We start from the raw sequence: 24,271 nt of genomic DNA, 5'->3' as shown, positions 1-24,271 counted from the left end.
TGTCAGTTTAAGATTTCAATGCATTTATGAGGCCAGAAGAGGGTGTTGGACCCTTGGGAGCTGGCATTACAGACAGTTGTGAATTGATTTATATGGGTGCTGGGAACAAATCCAGATCCTCTGGAAGAACAGTAAGTGCTCCTAACTACTGAACTGTCTCTCTGACCCCTAATCTAGTTATGTAGACTAGGCTGGCCTTGAAGTCACAGAGATCTGCCTGTCTTTGCTTTCCAAATGGTGGGATTAAAGGCAAGTGCCTGTATGCCTGCCCTTAAACAATTTTTTTCTCCCCTCCCCTCCCCTCCCCCTAGCATTGATTTAGACGACAAAGAACTCTTCTGTAGATAGGACAGGGTTTGTGAGTCATTAATTGTACTACATAACCGTATAAGCATTATTAAGACAGGACTTACATAGGTTCATATATTTGGGGTTTGCTTCATTAAAAACTTGGTATTCCTTTGTAAAAAGTGTGTGTGTGCGCGCGAGAGCGTGTGTGTTTAAGTGTGGAACATGAAGATCAGCGGATAGGCTCCATGTTAGTCTTTGCCCTCACCTGTGGGACAGTGCTGCTTGCTGTTGAGCTGCTGGGTGTGCCAGGACAGCTGCCTGCAGGCTCCCTTGGAGTCTCGTTTCCGTCTCTGCACTTGCCATGTGAGCTCTGGGCTTGCAGTGCTCACCTTTCCCTGGTCCTGGGACGAACTCAGGCCCTCACGCCTGCTTGTCCCGCGCTTTACCTATTGCGCCGTCTCCCCAGCTTATGATTCAGTTGGTATAATTTGCATTCAATGAAACGTACCAATTTTCAGTCTCTTGCATGTTTTGACTAACTTATTTACTAGTACCACAGGGAAAATGTGCAAGTTAGATTTCTCTCAGTATTCTTAGCAGCTAATCACTTCAATCATTTTTTTTTTTTTTCACCTCAAATACCCATTAATCTACTACTTTCTGTCTGTCTAGGTTGGTCTGTTAGTCACTTCCCATGCTCCTGTGATAAAAATGCCTGAGAAACAGTGTAAAGGAGGGTGGGTTGGTTTGACTTCCATAGTTCCAGAGGGGTTAGTCCATGGTCATGTGCTCCCATGCACATCATGGTGCCAGAATTAAGCAATTTGTTTTTTCCTTTCAGTCCTTTGATTATCTTCTGGTTTTATTGTCTTTGAAAAGTCTGCATTTCGGTGACTGTTGACTGTCATTTTCTGTATATGATGTCATCCATGATCCTCTGTCACTGAACTTTAAGAATTTGACTCTGTTGTGACGTCAGTTGTGGTTTGGGGATTGTATTTTATCTCTCCCTCCCCTTTCCTCCCTGCAGACCCTTCCGTTTATGCCTCACTTCTCTCTCATCAGTCACTGCTGCATGCATATGTGTATTTGTTATGTATAGACATATTGTCCAGTATGACCTGTGGAGTCCATCTTCTGTTACTTGTGTATGTTACCAGGGCTGACCATTGGGCACTTGACAACCAGTTAGTGTGCCTGTCCCTGGGAAGCACAGGTTTCCTCGGTCACCTGTAATTCTTTGTATAGGGTTGAGGCCCCATGGCTTTCCCTGATGGAGTTTGGCATGTTTGTTGGCATCTTTGAGAGGTTTTGTTGGTGGGACTTTACGGTGGAGCTTTGATCTTAATAGGAGACACAGTCTCCCAGCAGAGCCCCGGTCATCTGGCTCTTACAGTCTTTGCTTCCATCTTCTACAGTGCCATCCTGAGCGCTAGGTATGGAACTGAGACCAGGCTCTACAACTCTGGATTATGGTTTTTGCTAGTTGTCTACGTCAGGCTAGATAGACCCTGGTATGAATTTCCTTATATATTACATTGCTTGGAATTTTACTTCAGAAATTTATTTTGAGCATCTGAAAATGTATCTGTATATTTTTGATTGAACAAATTGGGAAATGTTCACAATTTATATTAAAATTTAATGTCTCCAGTGAAGAATATGAATATTTTCATGAACGTTTCTTAATTTATTACTAAGTCTCATTAATATGCACAGTTAATATGTACTAGTAACTACAGCAATGAAATAAAGCAAGAGTCACTTAGGGGTTGTATGCATCCCATCTACTGCTACTAGACCCGACCCCACCTGGTGCCCAAGATCTCTAAGATTGGGTGTGACCAGGTGGACAGTTAATATCTCCGATGAACAAGAAAGTATTGTCCTCTTCCCTCTTGTTACTCTAGCTCAGGTGATACGCATGAATCACCTCTGCCATGCTTCTAATTATACAAATTAATGATATATTAAATGTACATATTTATGAGTTACAGTGCATTCTTTCACCAATAGGTATGTACTGTAACAGTCAGAACAGGGCAGCTGCTTTATCTAGCCCTTCCCACATCTACCATAGCATGCATCATTTTTGTGGTGGGAGTCAACTTCTTCCTGTTTTGCAGTATACAATTAAGTGTTAACCATAATCACCCTCTGTAGCCTCCTGAACATTTCCAGTTACTCTTCTTAGCCAAATACACCTTTACTTCCTCCTGCCAATCTCTGCTAGCCACATTTTGTGTTTTGCCAAGACCAGCTCTTTCAGTGCAGATAGAACTGAGAATATGAGGTCCATGTGTTTCCATGCCTGCTTCAACTTCTTTTATGCAGCATTTGCAATTTTAATAATTTAAAGGATAATTGAACTATATTTTAAAATGAGATATTTAGTTTTTGTGGTTTGTATAACGTACAAAGCATTACAATTCTAATTGTAAATCTATTACATATTCTAATTTTTCAAGATCTTGTGATAGCAATACTAAAGAGTAAAGAAAGTTGTTAGTCTGTTTAGGTTGAAACTCATGGTGTAAACTATTGATTTAAATATATAAATAGATTTCTTTATTTGTAAGGAGATTTTAGCATTGATCATAAGCTAGGTTTACTTGAATTTATTAAGGACCTAACAGAATAAAACATGAACGGAAGATTTAATTATCACTCTCCTCTACAGGCCTGATCAACCCCGAGTAACCAAAGATGTAATTTGTTTTCATGCAGAAGATTTCTTAGAAGTAGTTCAACGAATGCAATTAGACTTACATGAACCTCCACTGTCCCAGGTAAAACTTAAATAATTATCATTTTTCACTTAGATTCTGTCGTGCAAAGACTTATCTGTATTCTTGTTTCTTTTTTTTAGTGTGTGCAGTGGGTTGACGATGCAAAACTTAACCAGCTGAGGAGAGAAGGGATTCGCTATGCCAGGATCCAGCTGTATGATAATGACATTTATTTTATTCCAAGGAATGTTGTCCATCAGTTCAAGACAGTTTCAGCTGTATGCAGTTTGGCATGGCATGTTCGACTTAAATTCTATCACACAGAGGAGGACACTTGTCACAGTACCGTTACTCATGAAAAGGGCATAGCATCAGGTCCCATGTCATCAGTTCTTGGAGCTCACACTGAGAAACAAGCGTCCTCAGACTCTGTGTTGTCAGACAAACTTCATTCTAAGTATGAATCACAACAAATTAAGCAGGAACCTGTTGCAGCTCTGAGAATCAAGGAAGAACCTGTGACGGTTACTATACCTGAAAAGATTAGAACACCAAATAATACAGAAGGCAAGAACAGTAAGGCAAAACTGGATCATGTTCAGTTTTCAGATTTGCAGATTGACATGGGTTCTAAATATGAGAACACCAGCAAAGACTTAAAGGAAGACTCTTGTCCTGGAAGTGTCAGTAACACAGTTGATACACAGCAACATAGTTCTATACATTCAAATCAAGACAAAAGTGAGGACGACAATTTGTGCTAAATTTGTACATTACGTATAGCCTTTCTTTTAAAAATAATTTGTAATGATTTATGAAATCTGAAAGTAAGCCTAGGAATTGCTCTCAAGTCTGTTACAAAATATAGTTTATGTAGCTTTGTAACATTCCTCAGTGCCTGTCCATAACTGTGAAGTATCAAGCACTTAGGGCCAGATGCACTGTAAACATTGCAGGCTTAAATACACAGGAGTCTTTAGAAAAGTCATTTGAGTTGGAGTTTTAGGCTTTAGAATAGAGCTGACAAAATCATATGAATATATTTTTTGTAATATGAGCCAGAATTTTTTTGACAATATAAGGTTTTTCCATAGAGCTTATTTATACCAACTTTTTTTCATTTTAAATGTGTCAGCACTGTAGTGTAAATAGCTTTACAAAACCTTTTTAGTGTGATTTATATTGAAATGTGAGCCACTTAATAAAGGTTCATAATAATAAATGCTTTCTGTTGAGCTTGCAAAAACATACTGACAATTCAGTTTAATTGTTTGATATATTATGTTTCTGTTAATATATACATGAGGGGAAGTGATGGAGGGAAAATGTATGTTCAAATCTAGTAAATATTTAAAATTTCCATACTGTACAAGCATTCAGAAAGCCACGATTCTGTTATTAAAGCATATACATATGGAGTGTCTGTGTGTGTGTGTGTATGCGTGTTTGTGTATACACGTACGTACATGTGTGCTTGGGAATGTATATATGTACATTGTTTTGCACAATTTCTTAAATTGATGAATATATAAAAATTCCTAGTGCTACTTCCTGGATTGTATTCTAAAATATTTATGTTCAGCAGTAAGAAAATAATTTAATTAATAGAGTTTTAGAAGCTGGGAGAAACTATGTTGATGGTTTTTAGCCTTCTAATTAATGAAGTTAATTTGGCTGGAGTCTTTAGCCCTAGTGTAATTTTTTTGTGCAAGTAATAAGTTTTAGAAAATTTTCTAATAAGCACCTATATGTTTAGTAATAGCTGACTTAAAAATTGACATACAGAAAGTTTAATTAGGAGTAATTAAAAGTCTTTTACATTTTTCCATATCACAAAAATGAACTTTTAAACTAAGGGCAGTGACAGTGACCCAGCCATCATTCACAGATGTAACTAGCAAACACTGTCAGATCATCTTCCTCAGGACCCTTCGCCAGCCTGCAGGGCACACATAAGGTGTACGTCCTCTAAAGATGCTCTAGGGAGTTGATTGTGTAGGAGACAGGATGGCCAGTGCCTGCAAGGTGAGTAGACTTCTGCACTCATGGACTTGAGCACGGTCAGGCTGCTTCCACTTCGTATGGACGTGTGTGGATGGAAGGAGCCCTAGTGATTGCAAACGTTGTGCTATCTGTTTTAGCCTGGGTCCCTGCCTTGATCGATGACTTTGAGTTGCTATCCTTGTGCTGCGTTGCCTTTTGGGAGACCACTGTTCCCATTTCAGTGGGTTCCACTTTCACCTCATTTTTGGTAAGCCATCAAAGCTCATGCTTCTAGTTGGGGAGAAACCACTTAGAGAAATGTATTTCACTAGAACTGATGAAAATCAGCACCAACAGCAGCAGCATCTTGTCTCCTTACTTGAGGCAGGCAAATAAAGTAGGAAATGCTGGTGGCTCACAGGAGGATCTCAGGATGTGTGCAGTGGAGTTAGCTTCATGGAGTAGAGAAATTAAAAATCATGACAGTGTAAATAGGGTTTGGTTTTCTATGTAACCAGCTGTCTTTCACTGCACTCAATCTATTCTAAGCTAAATTTAGGATTCTTCACCATCTTCCTTAAGGTGGGATAGCAAAAAATTCTTAACATGAGTATTAAGAAATAGGAAGGGATATTGTTAAAATTTAGATTTTAAATTGACGGTGATATATTTATCACAGTATGTTTTATTTCCAGTTGCATATATGTAGGCCCACTGACGTCATATTGTAAGAAAACACTGTTAGGGTATTTCCAAAATATATGAGCCTTAAGTTTTAGCTTAAAGGAAGGTACATCTGAGATAGCATAGCCATTGCTTTTAGGTATAGTTTCTTATGTAACCCTTAGTTAACATACAGATTAATTGCTCTGTCAAATGCATACATCTCTGTGAAGGTGAGGTATGTGTAAACCAGCAGGCTCAAGATTTCAAGATAAAGCCTTACAGACTTGAATCATGCTTATGCCCCAGGCTTACGGGTTATTTTTTAAAATCCTCTTCAGATGCCATCTGAGAACTTGTTAACTACCTTTGTTACAAATTCCTATTTTAATATTGCATAATAATGGTTTTCTAGTTAGTATACTCCCATTCTCCATGTGAATATAAGATTTTTATTTCCAGTATCTTGGACCAGAACATAAAGCACTCAAGGTATAATTTTAATAAGGTCATATGCTATATAGAGTGAATATTATATAAGTTATTAAGTGATATACTACAGACCTTTACATAAAAACTTAGGTACATCAGTGGTATTTGATAAATATATATACTTTTTTTCCCTTTTTCTAATTTTATTTATATTTTCTTAGATGTCTAAGTAGTATATATCCCATACTCAGGTTAGCTATCAAAAGAATGAAACATTTTTGATATTTAGTTGCAAATTTACTTAAAGCCATATATTGATTATCTTCCTTATGATGAAACTATTGACCTTAATGATCAGGTTGGTTTAGCACAACACTGTGTATTGTATTTATCTGTGTATTTCTGAATAAGTTTGTTTGAAATATGTTTCCAAAATAGGAAAGGTAGGAAAGTGAGGATGAGAGAGACTTTCTTAGGTTTAAATGTTTAAGGAATGTAATTAATGTATTCAAAGTAGGGTTTGTTTTCAAAATTCAGTTCTACATAAAGTTTGTTTTTTTTTTTTTCCTTTTTTTTTGTTGTAAATAATAAATTAGCATTGTTTGGTAACTTTGCTTTTTTGAGCGTGTTGGAAGGGACAATTTATTTATATGTAAAGTGATTATTTCCATTTAGTCAAGGTACAGATTTGGTTTTGGCATTTGAGAGGCTATTTTCCTTGTCTTCCACCTTTCAATAAATACTAAGATTGATAACCACAATCTTTTTACCTTTGTTTTGTAATTATTTTCTTGGATTTGACATTATATTTTAGTCTCAGACTTCCTATTTCTGTCTGTATCTACTGTCTTTTGGAATAGCAAGGACCGAGGTGGGTGGGGGTGGGGGTCTAGTCTTATATTTCAGGTTATCTCTTTCTAGCTTGTCATGGACTTCACACCCAATTAAAGAATATGAACGAGCTGAGAGAAATACATTGGCATCTAGAATATATGTTAACAGAAATTATAAGCAAATTGTCTTGTTTCTTTTTAAAATATTATGTCTTTATGTGTATGGGTTCTTGCCTGCATGTGTATCTGTGCATCTTGTGTCCAATGCCCAGAGAGGTCAGGAAGGGCTTTGGTTCCTCTAGGACAGTGGTTCTCAACCTTAATGCCATGGTCCTCTCTACAGTTCCTCATGTTATGGTGACCCCACCTATAAAACTGCTTTTGTTGCTATTTCATACCTATAATTTTGCTACTGTTAGGAATCAAAATGTAAATACCTGTGTTTTCTGATGTCTGAGGTGACTCCTGTGAAAGGGTCATTCTGTCCCTTCAGGAGGTTGTGTGCTGCTATGTAGGTGCTGAGAATTGAACCCCGGACCTCTGGAAGAGCAACCATTGCTCTTAACCACCAAGCTATCTCTCTGGCCCATATGTGTTTTTCTTCACTGTGATCTTAACCATTATTGTGAAAATACAAGAGCTGGGATCCCAAAATTATTTTGGACAGTCTTGTCCCTATCTTCACAGAATTTTCTTGGTAGGATTGTATGTAACTGAGCCACACTATTATGTGAAACACCTCTCTTCTTCAGTGGGGCTTTTTATCCTCATTGTCTTAGGTAAAGTTCTAGACCCCCTGAGCGGACGTTTCCTCATCGTTCCTCACCTCACTGTCCCTTGTGTTTTCTCACTCTTAATCTCCCACAGAAATGGTGGTGTCAGAGCCATTCACATACTTCCTGGGTGTCGGGTTAATCTTGCAGCAATCATCACTTTGTCCTTAAAGCTGTCTCTCCTTTGTGGTGGAGGCGGTGGGCTTTCAGTGTTTGACCACCGTCTCTGCTCTCATCGGCGAGCTCCATTCCTCAGGTGTCAGACTGCAGGACTTTGAGCTGGCCTGGTTTCTCACTTTGATTTTGCTTATCATATGAGTTTGTTCTTGCTTCTTACCTCAAGCAGTAGCTGCTCCCTTTCTCCCTTTCTGTTATCATTGGCATCTCCTTCTCCATGGACCTCTCTCTGGACGCTAGTTGTTCTCTGTCCTGGTGAGACAACTGCTGGGATGTCTTTAGTTCCTGCAGTGTCATATGACAGAGTAGATGGACATTCCACACGCAGTCTTGTATCAGCCTATGATGCTCTAGGGTCCGTTCCACCCCCCCCCCCATCCCACCCTCTGCCTTCACGTCAAGGTCCCAGTGGTTTTGCACATCACAGTCCCAGTGGTTTGGCTTTGCTCCAGGTGACTCTTAGATAGGATTTCATTCTCTTTAGAAACACTCCACGGTGATGCTTTTCCCAGAGGTAAGGGCCATATAATATCATAATGAAGAGCCTTTATGATACGGTTCTGTCTACCCAGCCTCATATTACAGTGTTTTCCATCTAATATGGTCACTTCTCGGCTTCACCAAATGATAAGTATACACTCATCTCAAGGCACCTCTGGGGGAAATGGTTCTGAGACCTATTTTGCATACCCAGATCTTCAGGTGTTCTGTAAGTATTCTATGTAAATATTTGTCTGTAATGTCTGTATATACCTTAAACCACTTCTAGCTTATTTGTATTACCTAATATATAAATGCCATGTAAAATTTTTTTTCAGGGACAAGTCTATGTTCAGTAGAGATGCTATCTTTTCCCCATTCACCTTCAGTCTAGAATTGGTTGGCTCTGTGGGCAAGGAGCTCCTTGCCTATTGAGAGCTGACTGTTCGCCATGCCCTCCATCTACTCTGCTGGAGAAATACCTGGACCACAACACAGTGAAGCCTTGTCTTTCTTTCCACCACCACCTTTGTGCTGCTGCCTCAGTAGCTTGAATAGAACAGTCTTATTTCCTGTGCTCCTTTCAGAGCAGATTTGACATACATGTTAGTAATGTATGGTGGGCTCTTGAAACCACAAACAAATGTCATAAGTTTATTTTTTTCTCTCATACCTGACACCTCACATAGTATGCTTTGTATTCTATACATGGTTGAGGAAACAGAAGAACAAATGATGTCCACTTTTGTAATTTAAAAACCCAATTCTTGGGTATAATTCAGCAGAAATGTGGAGAATATTAGATAAGCACTGTGGGGAAATCAAGTTTGTGTTTTGTACTGTGCTCCTGGCTAGCATTTAAGGTAGCTATGTAGGAGTTAATGTGTTAGACAAACTTATCTGTCATTTCCCCCTCTGCAGCTAGTTTTTCTGATGATAATAAAACTTATTTCAAATTAAATCTGCTCCGCCCCAGCCCCTTTGGGACAGGGTATTCCTGGTTATCCTTGAACTCACTTGCTTTGCTATGTGACCAAGTTGGTTTGAAACTCAGAGGTCCTCCTGCCTCTTCTTCCTGAGTGCTGGGGTTAGATGTGCCCCCTCTCTCCAACCATGGGCTTTGTCTGTGTAGCCCTGGTCGTCCTGGAACTCAGTACACCAGGCTGGCCTTGAACTCAAGAGATCCATTTGCGTCTGCCTCCAAAATGCTGATCTTAAAAGTAGTGTACTGCCACCACCTGGCGGGGATTAGATTTCTAATCAAATGATTAAAATGGCAATCATATAAGCAGCAACTTAATGGAATCTGAAGCAGAATTAAACTAGTTTTAACTCTTAATCATACTGTTTACACTTTTGTGGTTCTTCCTTCTGATAGTATACAACAGAAAATCAGAAATAGTGAAATCATGCAACTGCACAGTTTTTCTTTGTGCCCTGTGAACTCTCAGGAGTAGGGCAAGTACAGAAGCGTGAAATATTTTCAGTCAATTGGGTAAGGCCACTTCACTGAGATTAGGTAACACATTTCTAGAACTGTAGCTGTAGTTTCAGTGCGTTCACAGAAATAGCCATATATTACCTAAGGGAATTGCTTCATCTAGTCTGTGTTCCTTCCCTCTGCACATGATAGGTAATACTGATCATGTTTATTGGTGAAAGGCAAATGACCAGTCATGACAAATGCCCTAGCACACTGCTGCCTTGTTACAGACAGCTTCAGCTTCTGCTTCTGGGATTAAATTACAACAGTAGATGTAAGAGCTGTGCTCTGGGTCACACCATTTCCTTCATGTTTGCCTCTAGCTTGGGGTGAAGGACAGGCATATGGAAGAAGGTTCATGAGGGAAGAGGAGGTAAAGGTGTGGCAGTAAGTAGACATTTAAAAGGTCGTGTCAGATTGTAGACAGTGGTTGGAAGGTGGTGGCAGACAGCTGCCTTAAGATAAGCATGACTCAGATCCAGAGTGAGCAATGCAAGGGCTCATGAGAAACTGCACTCAATACCTTGTGTCTGAGAAAGCATTTTCTACTTACTTTTTTTTTTTTTGGTTTTTCGAGACAGGGTTTCTCTGTATAGCCCTGGCTGTCCTGAACTCACTCTGTAGACCAGGCTGGCCTCCGACTCAGAAATCCCTCTGCCTCTGCCTCCTGAGTGCTGGGATTAAAGGCGTGCAGCACCACGCCCGGCTTCTACCTACTTTTAGTTTTTACCCTTCTGTAACAGCACTTGGAGCTTGACTCTGCTGTTCTCAAAGCCCATGGCCGAACTGCATTTGCCTCAGTCAGTGTTTGACTGATATGCTAGCCATAAGTTATGTATCCATCATAACTTGGTAAATTAATGGACAGTGTTCATTTCATAATTAGTAAATATTTCTGTATTATAAAGGAAGTATAAGGAGCTCAGAAAGGCATTTTTTTCCTTTAATACTATTTTTTCCACTTGTAAGCATTTTTCAGTGTTTCTCATGATTTAATGTTGAAGTATTTTACTATTAAGACACATAATAATTTATATTATGCAAGGAAAAATTTATATTGAGAACTATTCAGAGGCCATTAATATTGTTTTAACTTTATCTGTAAGCAGGTTGGTCATTGTTGCCTTTTGCATATATTTCTTGCCCATTTCTTTTCCTTCTTGTTAAAATTGTTCTGGGAAAATTCTTTACACTGTGCTCACCCAGAAGGGCTTCCAGTTACGACAACTGCTTGAACAATTTTATCTGAACCAAGTAAACTTTATTTGCATTTACTTAGTCATATATTCCTGTGACCAGTTCGGATTGCTTAATTAAACTTGGAGTTACCTGATCAAGCCTGGAATCTTCATTTCTAAATATTATTACGACTCCTATTTTTAGATACTCAGAAATAACACTACATGGGCAGTTACACGACAAGAAGGTATTCATAACTAGATTTTATTTGGTTAATTCTTTAGTTTAAAAAACCTAACATAATTTAAGAGGTTTTTGTGGTGTGTGGCTGCTTTTGTTATTTTTTATTTACAAGAGTGAATGCATTAAAATCATCTTTTGGGGTCCTTTGAAGACAACTCAGTAGATTAAATGCTTGCTGTTAAAGTATGAGTATCTGTGTTTGGATACTCAGTACCACTTAAAAGCTAGACATTTGGGTGGTAGAGACAAGTAGGTTCTGGATGCAGGGGACTTAATGGCTACACCAGGTCTGGTGAGAGATCCTGCCTCAAAAACTGTTGGACAGCAATTCAGGAAGCCCACAGGTGTTGCCCTCTGGCTTCCACACACATGCATAGATCCCTGCACATTGGTATGTTAAGACTCAAAACAGGGTTGCTGTAGCCAGGCTGCTCCTCCGGCTGGTGTTTCAGAATGTATCACCACACTCTGCCTATGTTAGAGCCTTTAAAACATCAACACGACCACTATTAGATTGCTAACAGAACTAAAACTCAAAGCTCTTGAGGACAGAAGAGGGCGGAGTGGGTAAGAGCTCATACCACTCTCTCCTCCAGAGGATCTGAGTTTGATTTCAGGACCCAAGGCAAGCATCTGTACAAACTACAGCTCCAGGAAATCTGACACCTCTGGCCATTCCAAGCACCCGCATCTCCCTGTGCATACTATTGCATATACAAGTCCATGCTCACGCACATAATTTAAAAAGAATTCTTAAAAAAAAAAAATCTTAAAAGTACTTGTAAATTCAGCAGTATGAGCACTTGCTCCTGTAGAAAGAGCATCACGGTTTGATTTCTAGCACCCAGCTGGGTTCAACCTCTGCAACTCTAGTTCTGGGGAACCCTGTGCTCTCTTCTGGTTTCTAGTCATTGCTGCATATACATCAGTACACATGAACTCAAAACTTTTCAGAAGTATTGCTACCTAGATTTTATTGGCATTTGTTAAGTACCTTGTTACGGTAGCCACATAAGCTTCTCAAAACTGAACACTTTGAATGAGGTACTATGTCTGAGACTTCCAAGACAAATAATTGGCATAACTGGTTTCTGATAGATTGGGAAAGTAGGTTCCCTAACTTCAGTAATAGGCAGCTCATTCATCCTAAGCAGTAGGAAGCTCAAAGTGAGCCTATCCTATATAAAAATGCCACACCAAGACTCTGAACTGGAACATGAGTTGCCATCCCTAAAATATTTCCATAACCAATTTTCCCTTCATAATTTAAAAGCATATTTACTTAGTTTATATAGAGCCACAATCCAGTAAATGTATACACAGTTATTAACTAAAGACTTTGTATTTACATCAAGTCCTGACTATTCACAAGGTAAGAGGCATGTGGAAAAATGAGGTCAGAAACAAGCTTTATTTACAGAGATAAAGATATCAACTTAGATATTAAATAATTTAGCTTTGGGTTGGCTATAAGTTCGTGCCACACCAATCCTGTTTCGTAGTAGTTTAAGACTACACTTGATATTTTCCCTTAGTTCTGTTATCCTTTAAACTTGCAAACATTCGGAATACTGTATAGCTTGTTGAACAGCAACAGAAATGAGACGATGTACTCAGAGGTCAGTCTCTCACAAAAAAGACATTATATCCAAGTTCTGTTAGAGCGCCAGCCAGTAAGGCCCATAAAGGAATGAAGACATAGGAAAGATTCATGGTAGTAAACTGTTCCAGTTTAGCACACAGTGCGAGGCAGAAGGCTAACTTCAGTAACATTGCAATGAGGTACCAGGCTTTTTTTTTAATATTGTGCGATCCATGTCGGGGGTCAAAGCCAGACTTACACCGTCCGGCCATTTTCACAATCAGCATGACAAGAAGGATAGTGTCAAATATCCAGACTGGAATAAATATGAGGAACCAATTCCACGGGGCCTTCTCATCCAGTTTCAACACCAACATGATGAGGAAGAGCAGTGTGAAAAGCCAGGTGAGGAGTACTCTCTGAGCCAAGGACATTCTCATTTAAACAGTTTAAAGAGGCTGTTTCGGGGATGAAATAAGCGAGACACACCCTGAAAAGATAAAAGGTCACAATTTGATGGCAGAAACCACTTTGATTCCTAGTAAAGTTGGCTGATTCCCAGTTCTCAGATTCTCTAATTTGGAAAACATTCTAGCATTCAAAACCTCTTTTAGCAATAACCAACTATTTTTGTATGCACATGCACACATTGATATTTTCAATTCTGAATCGTGTGGATACTGCAAGTACCTTCAAGAGGCTGGAGGTGGCAGATTCTACTGGAGTGAAGTTTAAGCAGTTGTGAGCCTCCCAACAGTGGGTGCTGGGAACAGCTCTCCAGTCCTCTGTAGGAACAGCCTGTTTTTTGTTTTGTTTTTCGAGACAGGGTTTCTCTGTGTAGGTCTGGCTGTCCTGGAACTTGCTCTGTAGAACTCAGAAATCTGCCTGCTGGGATTAAAGGCGTGCGCCACCACTGCCTGTATAGCAGTCTATGTTCTTAATTGCGAAGCTCTCTTTCCAGTCTTTGTCACCATTTCTTATAGTCCATGACTGACTTAAGATAGTGTGGACACTGAGCATGAGCTTTATTCATGAGCAATTGGTTCCTTCTCAGTGTTATCAGGACCAGGTCATGCCTTTAGCTGCACCTCAGGGATGCTCTTAACCTCTCTGCATACTTTCAAACCTAGAGTTTTGCATTTAATTTCAAGAGGTGCTAAAATAAAGCACCTGAGGTCAACACACTGAAACATGTTTTCAGAGCCAGGATTTCTGTGTAGCCCTGGCTATCCTGCAACTCTGTAGACCAGGCTGGTCTCAAACTCAGAAATCCACCTGCCTCTGCCTCTTCAGTGCTGAGGTTAAAGGCGTGCGCCCCACTGCCGGGTGCATAATGAAGCTTTCGAGGATAGAATGACTGATTAAAAACTATAGAACCAGCAAGACTGCAGAGGTATCACTGGCTAAACAATCCACACAGGACTGATAACTACACTCGCACATAATCCTTGTTTCTTGTATTTTTAAGTATTTCCTTGCTAGAGCAGACCGCTGAGAAACTTGGGATTTTGTTATCACCCAGTGTTTAATGATTCAACTAACTTTTATATCACTGTTCTCTTTTATTTTAAAATAGATTTCTTTAAAAAACTTTTTATGTGTATGTCTGCATGTGAGTCACATGAGCCCAGATAGAAAAATGTTCAATGCTAAGATTCTTTCTGAATGTGAACATTATCTGGCATCCCTGGTTGGTATCCTCTGGTACTAGAGTTACAGGCAGTCCTAATCACCTTATGTAGGTACTGGGAATTGAACTCAGGTTCTTTGGAAGAGTAGCAAGCATTTTTAACCAACACGCGATCTCTCCATTACCCAGAACCTTAGCTGTTACTCTAGGATGCATTCTTACACCCAGAAAGCCCAGTACCCGTACCTCTCACTGCCAGAATATTTTCAATTTCTCATATTTTTTTTCAATGCTAATGTCACTAAGATATTTTTTTTTAAAGATTTATTTATTATATGTAAGTACACTGTAGCTGTCTTCAGACAGCCCAGAAGAGAGATATCAGATCTCATTACGGATGGTTGTGGGCCATCATATGGTTGCTGGGATCTGAACTCATGCATGACCTTCGGAAGAGCAGTCGGCGCTCTTAACGGCTGAGCCATCTCTCCAGCCCCACTAATTTAATTCTTAAGAACTTCTACTTTCAGTTGGGAATTCATTAACTTAGACCTTAGCTTAAGGTATAAAGATGTATCTAATCTTCATGTATGGATTTACATTTCAAGATTTTTTTTTTTAATATAAGTTTTGCAACCTTTAAGAGGAAGGGTAGATACAATGGGAATCAGAAGGCAAACTACATGGAGTGGAGTAAGGCAACTTACTCAACAGAGGGCAAGGAAATGGCAACGACTGAGTAACATTTTATTCCTCTGATCACGTGGAGAAGAAAATAAAATATAGGTCATGAGCTTGTGAGAGGCACGAGTAGGAAATTTCCTTCTCTCCTTCCACCATACAGGTCCTGGGGACTGAGCTTGGGTCATGGCCCTGGTGGCAAGTGCAGCGTTTACCTGCTCTTACCATCAAGAACAGCTGTGTAGGAAAGTTATCTCCATGATAAAGCTACTGGCAAAAGACAGAGTGAAGATGGGCATACATGAGAGAAGGGGAAGGTCACCGACAAATGGTGTGGATGCTACCGGAGAAGCAGGGACAAACAACAAGAGCTGTGGTCAATCTATTGATAAAGTTGCACATCTCTAGGATGGTAATCTTGGTGAACACACACACCTGTTGCACTTCAGTAGTTGGATGCGGATGTCCGGGACCTTCTCAGACCCAAGTATTAGCATTTTGTTTAGTTTGCAAATGCTTCGGACTGCAGGAATTTGGCTTTTAGGAAGGCTTTCTTTTTGAACAGAACTCTCCCTACATAGCCTGGCCAGCCTAGAACTTTGCTTACATAGACCAGCCTGGCCTTGAACTCTAAAGAGCCACCTGACTTGACTCTGCTAGGACTTAAAGGCAAGAGAACTGCTCACATTAGGTTAAGTCATGGAAGGCAATTTTCTGCACCAGTCCTTTACAGAAAATAGAAGAATATAATGGAATGAGATTAAATTTGGAAGCAGAGGTGGAGATTTGGGCAGGTTGCTTAATTAACTGTGTGTTTTTAATCCTGTGAATTATGTTTGCTCAGTCCCAACCTCTGATTTGGTCAATTTAAAGAACCTTTAAAGAACTTTTGTGATTATTAATATCCTTAAACACAACTTTTCTATATGATACAGGATAATACAAACTTTATTCCCTCCACCCGCTTCAGGAACAAGTACCAAGTCGAGTGCAATGACTATAGGCATTTTAGGACAGAGGTGAAAGGAGGCCAGGGCCCAAGCTTATTGCGGTTACAAGTTTATAATTGTAGGTCGAAACAAAACTCGGTTGTAGAAAAGTATTCTCAACAATGGAAATGACCTCCCTGACATTTAACTGACGTTTAAGGATTACAAACGCTGAACTATAGTGGTACTACATACAAGGTTCCAATTTTACAAGGACATACTGTTTTAATAGAATTTATTTGGTTTTTACCACCATTTTCTCGCTAAGGGTTGGTCCAAGGCTAAGATTTGCTCAACAGATATTTCTCACTTAAGGTGGTTATATCTGTACACAGAAGGTAGGTGTTTTTGCCGGTATGATTCCCGATCCATTGTTGAAACCTTCAGAGTTGTTTTCACCCCACATGGAAACACACACCTGCATCTAGTAATTAGTTGTGCGTAGTAGGCTCATCCAAGGCCCTTCCCATACCATTCCATTTCCCTTCTCCCGCTACTCTCAATACTGCTAAATGAACTCTCCTTACCCGAAGACGCCCTGTTTAACCAGCTCACAATTTCCTTGCCAAAATAACTGGCCTCGCTGCTTACAACTTGGTTGACTTTAGGGCTCATTTGCCCTGGTACGTGAGGATCCTGCTAAACTATCCTGGTCTTTGGTTTGGAAATGCCCACGGTGGTTTCGCGGGGATGTCTGGACTCTCCCAAACTCATACTGGAATTTAATGCCTTTTTTTTTTTTTTTTTTGAAAGACGCACCCCATAGCCATCGTGCAACGCACCCGCAGGCAGCGTGAAGGAGTGAGGTGACCCGGAGGCAGCGCCGACAGGGCAAGGGCCGAGCTCCCGACTCACCTGGTAGCGCGGCTGGCGGGAGAGCCGAGAGGGCAGCGAAGGTCGGGAAATCCGCCAGTGTGGATCCTAGTCCTCTTCCACACTTTTCCCCCCATTAAATTCTTAGGCCCTCACATGATAATTAAGGAGAAGACATAGTTCCGCCTCTCCAAACCGCCGCAGAGGAGACCCTCCGCACCTCGGGGTTCCGCCCACATCCGGGGCTGTTCCCGCCGCCCTTGGCCTATCCCAGAGAGCAGAGCGGACGCCGTTCGGCGCTCACGGGCCCGTTTCTCTCGCTTATTGGATCACTTGGCCGCCAGTAACTGACTGCCCTCCTTTATGGTTCGATAGAAAAGGGAGGCAATGACCGCGCCCCCCGGGCCCGCCTCTTAGTCCTATAGGATGGTAGAAAAGTCAATTTTCCGCTCACGCCCGCCGTCGGCCCCGCCCTCGATCGCCCGGACCCTCCCGCCCCGCTCGCCCCGCCCCCGTAACCTGCGGGCTGCGGCGCAGACTCCGTGGCCAGGCAAGGAGCCGCGGAGGGGCGGGGCGTCCCGGGAGGCGGAGCGCGGTGCGGGCGGGCCGGCGGGCGGGCGGCGCGAGGGTGGAGGCAGCGCGCCGCCGGCGGCGGGGCTGTAGCTCTTCGGGCTCCGGCGGCGGCGCTAGCCTTCGCGACTCTGCGCGTCTCCTAGCCGCTTCCCCGCGGCGCGGCGCCGGCGGCTACGGTAAGCGCCACAGCTCCACGCTCGGCGGGCCATGTGGAGGTCGCCGCACTCTTGACAGGATCCCAGGGCTGTGCGGACCGGGCGGCGGTGCGGCGGACGGGACGGGGGGCGCGGGCTTCGGGGGTCGCCGTGGCGCCCCCTGCCTCGGGCACCTGCGGGCCCCGCTCGGCCGCGGCCCCCTCCCATCGCCGGGGCGCGGCGGCGGCGGGCCGGAGCTCGGCGCGGTGTGGGCGCGCGCGCCCCTGCGCTCCTCCGGCTTGGGGTCGCGCGGTCCCCAGAGGGCGCGTGGGGGCGGCGGGTGGCCGGGCCGGGGCCCACGCGAGGTCCTCTAGCGGCCCGAGACGCGCGCGGGCTCGCGGAGCGGTCGCCCTGCGTGCAGGCACTGCCCGCGCGGAAGGGCAGCTGCAGCTCCCGCAGCTCCGGCGCACTGGAGTTGCGGCTCCTACAGCGGCTGCGGAGGGGCGGCTACCCGAGTCCCGCGCGTGGGCCTTGCAGGGCATTTCAGGTCTGCAAACAATGCAGTGGTCCATAGGCATGCTTCACCTTGCTTCCGCCTCGTGTTGACAGCCAGCGTTCTAGTATTGTTCTGGTATTGTGCCTTCTAACTCATCACTGCCTTGTTAAACTTCAGGAATCATTTTGTTAACCATTTTATTTTTATCCCGACAACACCAGGGGACTGCATTAACGTGTGCTACTGGGAAAGTACAATGTGGAACAATTAATCTTCCGTGTGGGTTTTACATACTTGGGTGTATGTAAATTAGGTATGCAATTTACAATGTTTTGTCAGTGGTAGATGTTGCTTACTTTGATGTTACTTTACTTGTAATTTTTTTATTGCTTTCATCAAACATTTTTAAGCGTTTCTTGCCTTTTTTCTTCTGAGTCTTTGATTTTAAGTGATTATGAATTTGCTAAGTACTTTCGTAAATCGTTTTTTCTAGCACTGGACTTTCAGGAGCACTTTAGCTCAAGTCCTTAGGTTTGGCGTACAGGCTTTAGATTAAAAGGGAAAGAAACGGGTATTCCTGTGAGTTTCATGACTCAGACTCCAGACTGTAGAGCAAAGGAATCGGGAGGTCTGGGTAGACTGAGCCATGTCTGGAACCAGAAAACAAGGTGGTTCCAGGAAATTTCTTAAGTTTTTCCCTCTTTGGAAGTAGTCTGCCTCCTGCACAGGGAAGCTGTTGAATTCGTTAGATAGTACCATTACTATCTAATGTTGGGTGGTGAGGATTCTGAGTTTTACTATATTGTAGCAGATCATAAAAATGTATTTATTTCAAGTGCATCTAACAGTGTGTGGCCAGTCTTGCATAGTCAAGCTTGCAAGAGTTAAATATTTTAAAGGCCAAATTGGCACTGGAGAGTTGATGCTAAAAATAAAGATATATATATAAAAAAAAAAAAAAAAAAGGAAAATAAAGATGACCTGAACAGTTTTTAAATGGAAATCTTTTTGGCTAGTTCAGTTTATATATAATTGTAGGGAATATGTAATGCATATATCGTCACTAAGAGAATTTATGTTAATATGTTGAAAAATGAAGATCATAAATAGTTGGATTATTTACATATTTTATTATGTCACTTAATCCAATGAGTAATTACTGTTCTCTATTTTACAACTAAGATTTAGTTAACTAGTTGTTCGAGATTTTAATGGTAATTAGTTGCTAGATTGACTTATATAACCAATTTAATTACAAGGACTACATTTCAAGTATGCTTTAGGACTACAGTTAAATGGGAGTAGACTTGATAGAAAGAGACTAATAAATAGACCACAGTGCTGCAGGGTGATAAGCTGAATCCAAGCTCTTTGTCGTGTAACACTTTCAGATCACTGTGTAAACGCAAAATTGATTAAAGATGTAGGGATGAAGTCAGTCACTGTCACTGCTCTTAGGAGTCAGCAGTTTAAGAGGAGAGATACTTAAACCAAGGATAGTACCTCATTGTACTGTGACAGTGTGGAATCTGGCTGACTTTATGGAGTGGGTCACGTGTGGTAGCACGTGCCTTTAATTCTGTCTAGGTTTTGAGAGCACCTGGGTCACGTGTGGTAGCGTGTGCCTTTAATTTTGTCTAGGTTTTGAGAGCCAGAGGCAGGGAGATGTCTGAATCCTAGGACAGCCAAGGGTACATAGTGAGACCTTTTTTTTTTTTTTAAGCAATAACAACAAAAACCAAACCAAAGGGGTTGGAGAGATGGCTCATTGGTTAAGAGCACTGGCTGCTCTTCCAAAGGACCAGGGTTCAAATACACATGCAGGCAAAACATCAGTACACATAAAAATAACAGAAGACCTGGGTTCCGTTCCCAGCACTCACATGGCTGCGCATAACTGTAACTCCAGTTCCAGGAGATCCAACATCCTCCTCACACAGGCATACATGCAGGCAAACCATCAGTGTAAACTTAAAACAGAAAGAAAGACAGGAATCAAACCAAACCAAACCAAACCAGATATAGTCACTAGAGTTTGAATACCTGTTGATCTTTTTTACTGTGAGCATGATACCACATCAGTTTCCTTATTTGTTGAGCAGAGAAGATAGTACTTCTAAGTGGATATTAAGTACTAAATAAAGTGATAAGCCCTGAACAAGGAAGGCAGAACATGTCTCTTTTAAAGAGGATGGTTGGGAGGTCCGGGGAGGAGGTTTCTTTTTTTATTATTATTATTAGATATTTTCTTTATTTACATTTCAAATGTTACTCCTTTCCTGGTTTCCCCTCTGAAAATCCCCTCCCCCTACCCCCTTCCCTTCCCCCTGCTCACCAACCCACCCACTCCAGCTTCCTGGCCCTGGTGATCCCCTACACTGGGGCCTAGAGCCTTCACAGGACCAGGGGCCTCTGGGAGGAGCTTTCTTGAGCATTGGAGACTTAAGTAGTTTCCATAAATAGAGAAGGAAGGAAGATACCCCATACAGGAGAACACAGTCTCACACCATGAGTCTAGCTTGAGAGAATGGGAATTGTAGTGTTCTATATAAGTCCTTGTGAATATCAACGATAAATGCTAATTTGCATAGATTGTGCCTAGGCAGTGTGAGTATATCCGATTTTGAAGGTCAGAAATTGCCAACTTAAATAATCATTTTAGGTACTTTTTTTGTTACTGTGACAAAAACACCATGACCAAAAGCAACTTATAAGAGTAAGTATTTAACTTCGGGCTTATGGTTCTATAGGTTAAGAGTCTGACCATCATGGTCTGGGGAGACTGGCATCAGGCAGCCAGGTAGGGTCCTGAAATAGTAGCTGAGAACTTAGAAGTTGATCCACAAGCAATGAAGCAGAAAGAAAGAGAAAAACTGGAAATAAATGGGCTTTCACCCCCAAGTGACGTAACTCGGACAACAGGGCCATCCCTCCTGATTTTCTCTAACAGTTGCTAACTGGAGGTCCTAAAGTACATGAGGATGTGAGCCTGTGGGGGCCGTTCTCATGTAACCATTACATATACTTAGAGAAGCAATTTGTCTGTTATATTTTTACCTAATACTTACCCTTCGCTTATTTTCCAAGTGCCTATTCAGTACATTTTTAAACATGTCTGGTTAGTCAAGCATTTCACCATTTCATTGAGCTTTTTCTTTCTAAGCTGTAAATGAAGACAAAACACTCCCAGAGGCCTTTGCACTCTATTTTGCCTCCTTTATATAGGAATCTTAAAGTGGCTTTTGTTGTTCCTAATCTCTGCCTAGTCTAGAAACTCCTATATCAGCTGGCTTCCTCTCTCTCTCTCTCTCTCTCTCTCTCTCTCTCTCTNCTAGTCTAGAAACTCCTATATCAGCTGGCTTCCTCTCTCTCTCTCTCTCTCTCTCTCTCTCTCTCTCTCTCTCTCTCTCTCTCTCTCTCTCTCTCTTTATTTCTTCCTTGTCCTTCTTGAGACAGGATCTCATTATGTAGCATTGGATGCCCTGGAACTCCGTATAGACCAGATTGGCCTTGAGCTCAGATTCTACTTCCTCTGTCTGGGACTAAAGCTATGTGTCATGTGCCATCACAGCCAGCTCACTAGCTTAAACCAGCGTGGGATAGGATGGTGGGGCAGAATGTTTTCAGTTGGTACTGCACTTGAAACTGAGAGAAAGAGTCCATGTTTATATTTCTCTTGTTAGCATGGAACTCTACAGACACTGGGTATATAAAACTGAACCATCCTCACTTGATCACCAAAAATAACGTACATATGACATTTAGGACAGCTGCATTTTAGTTCAGGTTGTTAGTGTTGTGCAAGTGGCTGAAAAAGAATCCATAGGTTAGTTAGCAAAGAAAATGCTGACTGCTTCCTAAAGCAGGTATTTTCTTCCTAGGCAAGAAAGAAAATATGCAGGATTTAATTCTGAGTAGTGAACATGAACTGGGGCAGGAAATGGCTGTGGCTGAAGAACTCCCTGATAATAATCATAGCTAGATTAAATTTGACATTTAGTTAGAGGAAGTAAAGAAAAGAATGCAGTTTTCTGGATGTAGAAGCAATAGAAGAACTATTAGGAGTTTATCTGCAGAAATTTTGAAGAGTAATAGTAGGCACTGATAACACAATAAAAAACCTCAAATGAGCTATTAATAAAGCAAGTGAATAAAAGACCTGAAAAAAATAGATAGCAAAAATTTATGAAAGATATTTGAAAGTTATGTACACAAGTTTCAGTCTTCCATAGATTGAGGTTTAGGTCTAAATTCTGTCACTGACCAATTCAGCAACTCTGGGTTCATTTAATAACTTTTTTTGAAGTTTGGTTTTACTCTTGAAATTCAGATGCCTGTCTTGTTGCACTTTGATGTTAAAATACTTAAGTGAGCTATTAGATGCCTTGACACAGGGTTTGGCTCATTAGATTTACTCAAAAGCTGATTGTTGTGATTATTTGACTGCACTGAATTTTAAAAAACAGTCTGGTGGTAGTGGCACACACCTTCAATCCCAGTGCTTGGGAGGCAGAGGCTGGCATATCTTTCTGAGTTGGGGTCAGCCTGGTTAATGTAGTGAGTTCTAGGACAGCCAGGGCTACATAATGAGGTGACTCTGACTCAAAACAAATCAAAACAAAAACAATCGAACAAACCTAATAGAAAACTCCAGAAAAAGGTAACAAAACTAGAAATTGGCAGACTGGAAAATAACTCAGGAAGAAGCAATACTCTGCTAGTCATTCACAGGCAGCGTTTAGTGTAAAATTACTAGAACAACATATGTGTAATGAGTTTAATATTCTAATGTCAAGAACATAAACTTATTGAAACTGGGTCTCAGCAATGTAATTAAAGCATATAGATAAAGAAACTTATTTTTCCTTAAGTCTCCATCTTATTCCTAAAATATTTTTCTGTATACATGCATTTGTCTGTGTGTGTGTGGGGGGGGGGAGGGATTTTTCACAGGAACATGTTTGTGTATAACCCTAGGCCAGAAGTTAACATTGAGTGTTTTCCTCAGTTAAGCCCTGTCTTCACTGGAGTTGGAGCTCACGGATGGGGCTAGCTGCTGGCCAGCAAGCCCAGGATTCTCCTGTCTACCACCCAGGTGATGTGCAGGGATTACATGTGGACTGACGATGACGACAACAACCTGGCTTAATTGGGTTTGGGGAACAGATCTGAGATTCTCCAGCTTGCAGGGAAGGTGGGAATTGAGCCATCTCCTAGACCTTTATTTCTAAAATCTTTAATAGAGATTAATTACTTCATTTTCAAAATGTTTTTAACTTCATTATTATGACTGCATATGATTCATGAGTGTGTCACAGCATGTGTGTGCAGGTCAGAGGGCAGCCTTACGGAGTTGGTTCTCTCCTACCGTTCCATGGCTTTCAGGGCTCTGGCTTAGAAAGTCAGGCCTGTGTGGCAAGTGCTTAACCCACTGGGGCCTTGTTCTACAGCTGTGACAAAGCCCCATGACCAAGGAAGAGTTTGGGGGGCTTACAGTCTCAGCGAGCTAGTACATTATGTCCGTCATGGCAGGGAACAGGGTGGCCGGCACATGTGGCACTGGAGCAGTAGCTGAAAGCTTATGTCTCATCTACACGCTGGAGGCAGAGAGAGGAGGGGAGAGCTACCTGGGAATGGTGTGGGCCTTTGAAACCTCAGCCTGGGGGACCAGGCATTTTAATATATGAGCCTAAGGGAGGCATTCTCATTCAAACCAGCACATTCCACTCCCTGGCTTCTAATACTTGTAGCCGTATCATAATGCAAAATGCATTTAGTCCATCTTCAGAAGTCCCCACAGTCAAGGCAACTTTTAGAAGAGTGTACTGGGGCCTTACAATTTCAAGAGTTAGTTCATGATCGTCATGGTGGGAAGCATGGTAGCAGGCAGGAATGGTGCTAACGCTGGCCCGATCACTTATATCTCATCCTCAAGTACAAGGCAGAGAGAGTTAACTAGGAATGGCATGGACTTTTGAAAGCTCAAGACCCATCCCCAGTGACATCTCTGGCAAGGTTCTTGTACTGGCTGGTTTTGTGTGTCAACTTGACACAAGCTTGAGTTATCACAGAGAAAGGAACCTCCCTTGAGGAAATACCTCCATGAG

General features: G+C 41.7%; 3 protein-coding genes across 8 annotated transcripts in view; 2 read left to right on the top strand and 1 right to left on the bottom strand.

Moving 5' to 3' along the window:
- The window catches only part of Rsbn1l (round spermatid basic protein 1 like), a 56,923-nt gene extending 52,655 nt beyond the window's left edge, over nucleotides 1-4,268 (top strand). Inside the window, exons 7-8 of the mRNA XM_021190129.2 lie at nucleotides 2,972-3,080; nucleotides 3,161-4,268. Of these exons, the coding sequence (XP_021045788.1) occupies nucleotides 2,972-3,080; nucleotides 3,161-3,784 (733 nt within the window). The 3' untranslated portion in view covers nucleotides 3,785-4,268. The remainder of the gene's footprint in view (nucleotides 1-2,971; nucleotides 3,081-3,160) is intronic.
- Nucleotides 4,269-12,658: 8,390 nt separating this feature from the next.
- Nucleotides 12,659-17,206, bottom strand: Tmem60 (transmembrane protein 60). Its single transcript, XM_021191117.1, has 2 exons — nucleotides 17,004-17,206; nucleotides 12,659-13,338 (listed from the first exon to the last, which is right to left on the bottom strand). The coding sequence occupies exon 2, from the start codon at nucleotides 13,286-13,288 to the stop codon at nucleotides 12,887-12,889; it is 402 nt and encodes a 133-aa protein (XP_021046776.1). The 5' UTR covers nucleotides 13,289-13,338; nucleotides 17,004-17,206; the 3' UTR covers nucleotides 12,659-12,886.
- Nucleotides 17,207-17,555: 349 nt separating this feature from the next.
- The window catches only part of Phtf2 (putative homeodomain transcription factor 2), a 115,106-nt gene continuing 108,390 nt past the window's right edge, over nucleotides 17,556-24,271 (top strand). For 3 of the 6 annotated variants that reach the window (XM_029534958.1, XM_021188656.2, XM_029534959.1), the window contains exon 1: nucleotides 17,556-17,710. The gene's annotated coding sequence lies outside the window, so the exon portion shown is untranslated. The remainder of the gene's footprint in view (nucleotides 17,711-24,271) is intronic. The other 3 variants (XM_029534957.1, XM_029534956.1, XM_029534961.1) reach the window with 1 other exon arrangement.

This window comes from Mus pahari, chromosome 2 (assembly GCF_900095145.1).
Source record: "Mus pahari chromosome 2, PAHARI_EIJ_v1.1, whole genome shotgun sequence".
Classification (NCBI taxonomy): Eukaryota; Metazoa; Chordata; class Mammalia; order Rodentia; family Muridae; genus Mus; species Mus pahari.
The sequence above is the reverse complement of the archived record's forward strand: the minus strand, read 5'-3'. Positions and strand labels throughout refer to the sequence as shown.

Excerpts from the sequence above, each read along its gene's own strand:
- Tmem60 (XM_021191117.1), bottom strand. The coding sequence starts at position 13,288 with ATGAGAATGTCCTTGGCTCAGAGAGTACTCCTCACCTGGCTTTTCACA.